This window comes from Diaphorina citri, unplaced genomic scaffold, assembly GCF_000475195.1.
Source record: "Diaphorina citri unplaced genomic scaffold, Diaci psyllid genome assembly version 1.1 scaffold3440, whole genome shotgun sequence".
NCBI lineage: Eukaryota > Metazoa > Arthropoda > Insecta > Hemiptera > Psyllidae > Diaphorina > Diaphorina citri.
In genome coordinates, this window is record NW_007380848.1 from 8,952 (window position 1) to 18,271 (window position 9,320).

General features: G+C 37.9%; 1 protein-coding gene and 1 long non-coding RNA gene across 3 annotated transcripts in view; one reads left to right on the plus strand and one right to left on the minus strand.

Annotated features, from left to right (window-relative positions):
- The first annotated feature begins 608 nt into the window (after nt 1-608).
- LOC103520297 (synaptic vesicle glycoprotein 2C-like) overlaps nt 609-9,320 on the plus strand; it is an 18,504-nt gene continuing 9,792 nt past the window's right edge. Inside the window, exons 1-5 of one of the 2 annotated variants that reach the window (XM_026831475.1) lie at nt 609-1,257; nt 2,759-2,977; nt 3,816-3,978; nt 5,604-5,725; nt 8,979-9,243. In XM_026831475.1, the coding sequence (XP_026687276.1) occupies nt 1,254-1,257; nt 2,759-2,977; nt 3,816-3,978; nt 5,604-5,725; nt 8,979-9,241 (771 nt within the window). In that variant the 5' untranslated portion in view covers nt 609-1,253 and the 3' untranslated portion in view covers nt 9,242-9,243. The remainder of the gene's footprint in view (nt 1,258-2,758; nt 2,978-3,815; nt 3,979-5,603; nt 5,726-8,978; nt 9,244-9,320) is intronic. The other variant, XM_017448468.2, reaches the window with a different exon arrangement.
- Nucleotides 9,040-9,320, minus strand: part of LOC113471967 — a 9,456-nt gene continuing 9,175 nt past the window's right edge. Inside the window, exon 2 of the long non-coding RNA XR_003394465.1 lies at nt 9,040-9,315. This is a non-coding gene — a long non-coding RNA (uncharacterized LOC113471967). The remainder of the gene's footprint in view (nt 9,316-9,320) is intronic.

A 9,320-nucleotide genomic window follows, 5' to 3' on the forward strand; every position in this document is an offset into this window, starting at 1 on the left:
GAAGTCACAACTTTGGGTTGGTTTTTTTTTTTTTTTTTTTTTTTTTTTTTTTTTTGTATTGAGCTATTCGCTCTGAAAACTGATGGCGGATTTCACCAACTTTGTCTCTAACAACCTGTTGGATTAACAGTCCTTCACAACAGGCTGTTACCTTTACAGGCCCTCTAAGGACTGAAACAAATATTGGTGAAATCCACCCTCAGTTTGATATTTATTTTAATTGATCTTGCACACAACCATTCCCACTGTATTAGATTCGTCACTGATCACCTATTATAGTTCGATAATCTCACACCTGAATGTGTGAATAACACCTAGGTTCAAAGTTAAGCATCTTGCCCAGATCAGTAACATTTATTTCACTCAACCAGTACCTATCTCTCCGGTCTCTAAGTATTATAGCTATTCTACCTTCAATCTCAGATAAAACCTACAGTCCTACACCTATCGTAATATACCTACCTGAGGTAGGACTTGAGTTTTCTTCCTATGAATGGGTATCTAATAGATTTTTTTAATTCGTCATTTGTGCTATCTTTGTTATTTTCGTTATCACTGTTTTTTTTCGTCCAGTGTTTTGAAGTTTGTTGTGTATGATGGATCAAACCTATTTATATTGAGTGTTAATAACACTGCTAGTGATTCTAGTGGAGCGTTCACTATTTTCATAATACCTTCTTGTTAAATTGCTCATTTGGAGGGATTAGTTTTTTATTGTCCATTTCCAAATTTCAGTTTTTCCAATTTTGATTGATTTATTTGTGTATGGTTGTGAGACCTACTTTATTTATTTATTTGATTTTTCGTCGTGTAGGTAACGTGTTCTAACTCTAACGTTTGCTTGATTTGTGATTTTTCTTTTTGGTGGTAGGTAGATGTAATAAATCTGCAAGCAATTAGGGAAAACATTACTTATTTTTTAACTTGTTATAGCTATCATCTTTCCAGTTAAAGTTCTGAAGTTTATTTAATTAAATTTATTTGTTAATCAATAATCATATTTCAATTCTCCCTGGTTTTCTGACTTTCTATTAATTGATTCATTCAACTACTTGAAGTGTCCTCAATAAATTGAACAAAAATGTAAATCACTCGCGTTTCACCATCGGATCATTCAGATAATCGCGATTTCCGGATTGCAAATCAATAATTGCTCCAGGAGAACAAGGTTATTAGCTCTGTGCAAATTTCATATTGATCTCAGAAAGACCACCTATATTTTTGGCTGACCGCATATCACATCGACAACTACCATGGGTAAGTGAACCTTTCATTTTTTACTATTATTATTATTATTATTATTATTATTATTATTTATTATTACTTATTATTATTATTTTATTATTATTAATCTATTAATATTATTATTATTTTTAATCATGTTATTGTTATTATTATTTATTTTTGGCTGGGGGACGTTAAACAAGGAGTAGACAAGCTTGATCTTTCTGGGGGACTTTAAACAGGAAGGATATATTTCCCTTGTTAAAAAATCAGCAAAGGTTAAGTGCGAAGGGTATCAATTTTGTAGCCAAAACCAAACGTCAGCCCAAAAGCGATCACCCTAGAGCTGATTGAGGGCTGACCCCGTCTGAATACGGGAAAAGGCGACGAAAAAAAAAAGAACAAGATAAAGGGCGACTGCCATTAGATATAGGAAAATTGCCATTAGATAAAGGACAATTGCCATTAGATAAAATACAATTTCCATTAGAATTCACACAATAGCCACACCTGCCTCGGTGGCGTAGTGGTCAAGACGCTCGCCTGGTAATCAGGAGGGCGTGGGTTCGATCCCAGCCGAGGTATGGAATTTTATCTTCATTTATTTGAGAATTTGGCCACATAATAATGGAGCTCTAAGGGTTAGGTGGTAGAGAACGCCTAAGGCGTTAACCTCGCCTAGTGGTTGCCTTCCACTCAAGAGTCTATTATTATTATTATTATTAGATCATCAGTTTAGAAATTCTACTTCAGATATTTTTCGCTCACAAGTAGGTATTCATACCTATCCATAGGTTGTCAATACTTATTAGGCACTTAGGCCAGGTACCTCTTATAGGTAATTAGGTAAAAGGAATGAGTCAGACATATTGGGTCACTTAGCACAGGCAGAGTAGATGTGTAAAGACCGAGTGAGTTATAACTAGATATTTACTGAAATGTACATTACGAAAATTCTTCTAACATCTTTCCAGAGGGCAGCGTGCTCATGATGCTCGAGCAATTGCCCCTTTGGATGACCAGAGACATTTTCTGGACCAAGTAGTGACGCGAGCGAGCATCACCAGAAACGCGATGTAGGGCGGCTCCAACCTTTTTAATAAAAGAGATTCAGCCGCCCATAAAGCCAGACTTTCCGCCGAGAATGCGAAATTACTCTCTACATACTCTTTTTTTTACTGAACTACTCGGTCAAACATGGTTTAGGATCTGACTTATTGATCGAGTAGTCAACAGAAAAGAGTAGTTCTTTTTTATAGCCCTCTTACTTTTTAGTTTTTTTACACATGTTCAAGGGAGAGGAACTTAATATCTAGCTCTTGCAGGTGTCTTGAGTTTTTGCTAGCCTTTAGACATGTGAGATTCTTAAGCTGTATATCCACACAGAGTCGACGGCCGTCGATTGAAAAATACGAAAGGCAACTTTTTTCCAGTCGACCGTCATGTGTGAACAATATTTTAGGTGATCCAGATAATCTTGTTATGAGTGGTTTTATCTTATTAGTCTTTAATCCCTTTTTCTTCTCCCCTACAGGTTTGGATTTTGGTGAACAATTTGACGCCACCTTTGAAAATGCTTTGGCGGCAGCAGGCTACGGCAAGTTCCACTACATCCTGGTCATATTTGGCGGCCTCCTATATGCCTACGCCGCCATTAGCATCACTGTACTGTCATTTGTATTGCCGTCAGCACAGTGTGATTTCGGTATGACGTCATCGGACAAGGGGTGGCTCAATGCAGCACCTATGTTAGGTGAGTATTCCTTCCAAATTTGAGGGAAGGAAGGAATGTTTAACTTTGTTAAGCATGCTCAAATACTTGTCACAAATATAGTTCCCCAATTATTACACCTAGATAAATTTTATGCCTTGACTTGGACTCGAACCACATACCTCCAGATCCAAAGTCCAACGCGTTAATCACTGCAGCACTGAGGTTGGACATAATTGTCTACAATTATGTCACAGTTTAAGGAGGGGTTCAGTTTATGTAGTTATTTTATTAAATTGTATACTCAAATAAATTTGAAAATTATCTCTTACCCTCATACAACCGTCAGACAGATACACAGACCATGAAGTTACGTACGTACATTTTTTACTTTCTATTATTTTTATTCTATTACATCCAACTCTTGATTACTATTAATAATAATAGAAAGTAATAACGTATATTTACAGGACTAGGCCATTAAAGAACATAAAATGGTAACAATACTATTTCCCCATTTCCCACCAGGAAAATTGCGAAAGGAAAATACGGCTCTACTTGGATTTACCCTAAAAACACTTATCCAATCTCTTGATGGAGGACTCAGTAACTTTGTGAAGTTCCATATGAATTGAGATGAAATGATGACTTATACTCTTCACTTGGGTTGGTAGAGTTGGTTTTATTTGAAGACGGACATTTTTCGCCCACTGGGCATCATCAGTGTACAAATAGGAAACTTATAATAAAGAAAAATGCCCCTACTAACAAATAAAGACATTGTACAACCAGATGTCTTCAAATAAAACCAACCCCCTACCAACCTAAGTGAAGAGTATAAGTCATTATTTCATAACTCATTCAATCCTTTTACTTTCAGGCATGGTTTTCGGTTCCTACTTCTGGGGCTGTCTGGCCGACACCCAGGGGCGGAAGATTACCCTCATTGGGGCATTATTGGTGGATGGCCTCTGCGGTATTGCCTCCAGTGTAGCTCAGTATTATGGTGTATTCCTGGCACTCCGATTTATCAATGGATTCGCGTAAGTGTAGCTGTAGAATAGAATATACCTTGTTTATGCTGCTGGGATAGGACTGAAAAGTCCCTTTACCCCCGCAGTCTAACCAAGGTCTAGTATATTTTGACATATTATGTATGGCTCTCACAATTAAGATTAAATCTTCCTTAGAAAAGCAGGTTTCCTCTAATTTCCATCTCCTAAGGTTTAAATATAACTTCTGTGGCGCTCACACAGCTGAAGTTTTTGCTTTATCTATTTTGAAGCCCTTTTCCCCTCTTTTGAAGAAAAATACGAATTTTAGTATCCAAAGTTAAAACTTGTGGGCGTCCCTTGTAGAGTTTTTCTTAGATTTTTTTTTAAATAGCGATAGCGTCTTCTCCTAAAAATGTATTCTAGGGTTAAGAAATTGAAAGATGGCGATAACTAAAAAAAGATCTCCCTAAAAACTTTGAATTATTGCTTCTTATTAGGTAAATATTTTAGAAATAACCACCTGATGTTTAGCCTCAAACAGTATTACGCTTTTACCTGCCTGTCTAAGATTACCTATCATTTCAAGTGCTCTTCATACGTAAGACTGCATCAGGCAATTTTTTTTTTTTTTTCCAAATAGCGATAGCGTCTTATCCCAAAAATTTCTAGGGTTAAAAAATTGAAAGATGGCGACAACTAAAAAAAAAAAAAAGATCTCCCTAAAAACTTTGAATTATTGCTTCTTATTAGGTAAATATTTTAGAAATATCCACCTGATGTTTAGCCTTAAACAGTATTACGCTTTTACCTGCCTGTCTAAGATTACCTATCATTTCAAGTGCTCTTCATACGTAAGACTGCATCAGGTGATTCAAGTGCATAGGGTCTCGATAAAATTCTCGGGGATTTCAGTAAGTACCTACCTACACTTGTAGACACTTCTACACTATCTGCATATCCAAATGTATCAAATACAACAAAAGTAGAGAAGTATGTAAGTTAACACCCCATGAGGATGCAATAGTCCTACATACTGGACTCCGGACACGGGAATTTCGTCAAAAAAGACCCCCATTTCAATGTAATATGACACCCCCATTTCAATGTAAGGTAACACCCCATGAGCGATTGGGCACAGAAATGAATAGAATAGGCTTTACCTATGAAATATATAAGACCTTGTTTAGACTGCGGGAGTAAAGGGACTTTTCAGTCTCATTCTGGCAGGATAAACAAGGTATTTTCTATTCTATTCTAACACCCCATGAGGATGCAATAGTCCTACATACTGGACTCCGGACACAGGAATTTCATCAAAAAAGACCCCCATTTCAATGTAATGTAACATCCTCATTTCAATTGAATGTAACACCCCATGAGCGATTGGGCACAAAAATGAATAGAATAGAACAAGGTGTACTTGTTTATCCTGCTCGAATGAGACTAAAATGTCCCTTTATCCCAGCAGTCTAAACAAGGTCTCGTGTATTTTATGGGTTTATCAGAATAATACATAAGGTTTACATCAAAAGACCTTGCTTATCCTGCTTATACTGTTAGAATGAGACTGAAAAGTCATTTTACTCCCACAGTCTATAAAACCTAAAAGTAGGAGAGAAAAAAAGTCCCTATATTCCTAATATTTATATTTTTATCTTTTTTCCTCTTCACAGAGTAACGGGAACGTTGGGCATTTGCTTCCCCTATTTGGGCGAATTTCAACCGACAGCTTATCGAGAGAAAGTTTTGTGCTGGCTGGAAATGTTCTGGACCGGCGGAATCATAGTTTTACCTGGTAAGATATCAAAGAGTCTAAAAACTAAGTCTCGAAACCAATCTTTTCGGATTATTTATTATTTTTGACGATCTTTACGAAAAAAATACATTTGGACAGTTATATTTTTCATGAGAATCATCAATAATTGTGAAACCGGTAATTTTTCCGGTAATTTTTCACAATGACCAGATTTTCTACATTTACCGTAACATAGGTACATACCGTTTCCCAATTGAATCCTTATCCCATATTTTAACAAAAAAGATTGCTACAATTATAACGGCGTTGTTTTAATTAAGATCGATTAAGTTTTTTTTTGCTGAATTGGTAGACGATTATTGAGTTTGACCATATTGGACCAGAGCAGAGACATGTCACGTGACCATACGTCTGATGTCTGGGGTTTGAGACTATAAAAGTAAATGACCGAACGAAATGAAGTCTAGATTTCAAGTCGGAGAGTCCCAAATTCCTGTTCGAATGTGGAGAGTATGATCAGGCGTTGGACATTTTGCGACAGATGTTCTCCGCGAATACCGGCAAAGAGATTGAGCATTACCCGGTGAGTAATCCTCGAGGCAACGAGGCATGTAAAGGCATCACGTCACGTGAGCTTACGTTACGTGATAGTAGTGTGGCTGTCCTGAACGGGATTACCTACAATAGTATGGGAAAACCGAGTTTACATTACCTCAAGCCACATTCAAATATATTCACGCCTATCCGATACTGGATAGTTTGGTCAGAAAATTTTCACCCCGAGATTCAAACCCAACACCTCCAGGTTGAGAGTCTGATCAGGCGTTGGACATTTTGCGACAGATGTTCTCCGCGAATACCGGCAAGGAGATTGAGCATTACCCGGTGAGTAATCCCCGAGGCATGTAAAGGCATCACGTCACGTGAGCTTACGTTACGTGATAGTAGTGTGGCTGTCCTGAACGAGATTACCTACAGTAGTATGGGAAAACCGATTTTACATTACCTCAAGCCACATTCCTTTATATTCACGCCTATCCGATACTGGATATTTTGGTCAGAAAATTTTCACCCCGAGATTCAAACCCAACACCCCCAGGTTGAGAATCTGACCATAACGTCTATTTTACGAGTGTACCAACCTACGTCATCACAAACACGTAGGTAAATCTACACAGATCTGTCACGATATCAAGATATTTAGGAGTACCTCGACACGAGTGGATGTGCCAAAATTTTATATTACCCTAATTATCACCGAATAGTTTTATTGTTATTGCATCCTGTGGAAGTTTAGACAATGATGTTTAGGGTTACGTAACGTGAAAATGAAAAATACTTTTTCAAATCAAATCAATCAAATTAAATCTCATATTATTTGTTTTTAAAGATTTTTTTTTTTTTTTTAAATTTATGAAGAGGTTTCATAGAGAGAACTGTAACTGCTAAGGTCTTATCGTCCCGAAAGCGCAGAGAGAGAAGGAAGACAACAAAAGATAGGAGAAAACCAACTATAATAATAATAATAATAATATTTTATTGTACATAAAACTTTTACATGTAAAGTATGGTACAACGTCAAATTAGATTATTTGTTTATCAAATAATCTAATTTGACGTCAAATTAGATCTCATATTATTTGTTTTTAAGCAGAGTTTTTTTTAATTTATTAAGAGGTTTCATAGAGAGAACTGTAACTGCTAAGGTCTTATCATCCCGAAAGCGCAGAGAGAGAAGGAAGACAAGATAGGAGAAAGCCAACCATCCCGAGATCGAGCCTTATCCGTTTGGGATAAAATCCGCCCCGGGGGTAATCGAACCCGTGACCTAGCGCTTCCAAGGCAGACGCTGGGGCAAAGAACCTGAACAAAATCTTTGTTGAACATGATTGTCAAATTTCATCAAACTCGGAATGTCCGTTATGGCGACAGTTATTTATTTTCTTCGAGACCCGAGTTATGAATTAATTATAGAATAAATAAATAATCTAGTATTCGTCTCGACCATCTCAACAATTAACTCCTTGTCAGCGAATTCAAATTAATTACAGTCAAACCATCTTATGATCTAGGGTCGCGGTCACTGCACTAATTTATATCAAATTGATTAACCATATTGGTGGAATAATACATACCAAATACCTAGTGTACATGTTAAGGTAAATGTAGAAAATTGGTAAGACACTGCGCACGCGTGTGTATCGTTCCTGATAGGATTTCCTACATTTACGGCCCTCTGGTAATTGTGCAAAATAACCGGTAAATGTGAGAAAAAATGAGTTTTATGGCGACAGTTATTTATTTTCTTCGAGACCCGAGTTATGAATTAATTATAGAATAAATAAATAATCTAAGTATTCGTCTCGACCATCTCAACAATTAACTCCTTGTCAGCGAATTCAAATTAATGACAGTCAAACCATCTTATGATCTAGGGTCGCGGTCACTGCACTAATTTAAATCAATTTGATTAACCATATTGGTGGAATAATACATACCAAATAGTGTACATACCTACTGTTTCCCAATTGAATCCTTATCCCATATTTTAACAAAAAATAATTGCTACAATTATAACGGCGTTGTTTTAATTAAGATCGATTAAGTTTTTTTTTTCTGAATTGGTAGACGATTATTGAGTTTGACCATATTGGACCAGAGCAGAGACATGTCACGTGACCATACGTCTGACGTCTGGGGTTTGAGACTATAAAAGTAAATGACCGAACGAAATGAAGTCTAGATTTAAAGTCGATGACTGAAAATCTTAACAGTTACACAGTGACTTTGATTTTTTTTTTTGTAAAGAGGATTGATAGAGGGGACTGAAACTGCTAGGGTCTTATCGTCCCGAAATCGAAGAGAGAAGGAAGATAGGATAGGAGAAAGCCAGCCGTTACGAGAACGAACCTTATCCCTTCAGAATAAAATCCGCCCCAGGCGGGAATCGAACCCGCGGCCTAGCGCTTACGAGGCAGGCGCGCTATTTTATAAGCTTACTAGGCTGGCAGTGACTTGAAACCTCCTCTAAAAATTACTATCTCTTTTTCAGCGGTGGCTTGGCTCCTAATCCCTCTCAACCTAAGGATAGAGACCCCCTACTTCCTGTACAGCTCGTGGAACCTGTTCGTCACCTACGAGAACGAACCTTATCCCTTCAGAATAAAATCCGCCCCAGGCGGGAATCGAACCCGCGGCCTAGCGCTTACGAGGCAGGCGCGCTACTTTCCAAGCTTACTAGGCTGGCAGTGACTTTTGAAACCTCCTCTAAAAATTACTATCCCTTTTTCAGCGGTGGCTTGGCTCCTAATCCCTCTCAACCTAAGGATAGAGACCCCCTACTTCCTGTACAGTTCGTGGAACCTGTTCGTCACCCTGGTATCAGTACCATCCATCCTGTTAGCGCTCTGGCTGACTCGCTTCCCGGAGAGTCCCAAATTCCTGTTCGAATGTGGAGAGTATGATCAGGCGTTGGACATTTTGCGACAGATGTTCTCCGCGAATACCGGCAAGGAGATTGAGCATTACCCGGTGAGTAATCCCCGAGGCGTGTAAAGGTTTCACACTAGTATCACGTCATGTGAGCTTACGTTACGTGATAGTAGTGTGGCTGTCCTGAACGAGATTACCTACA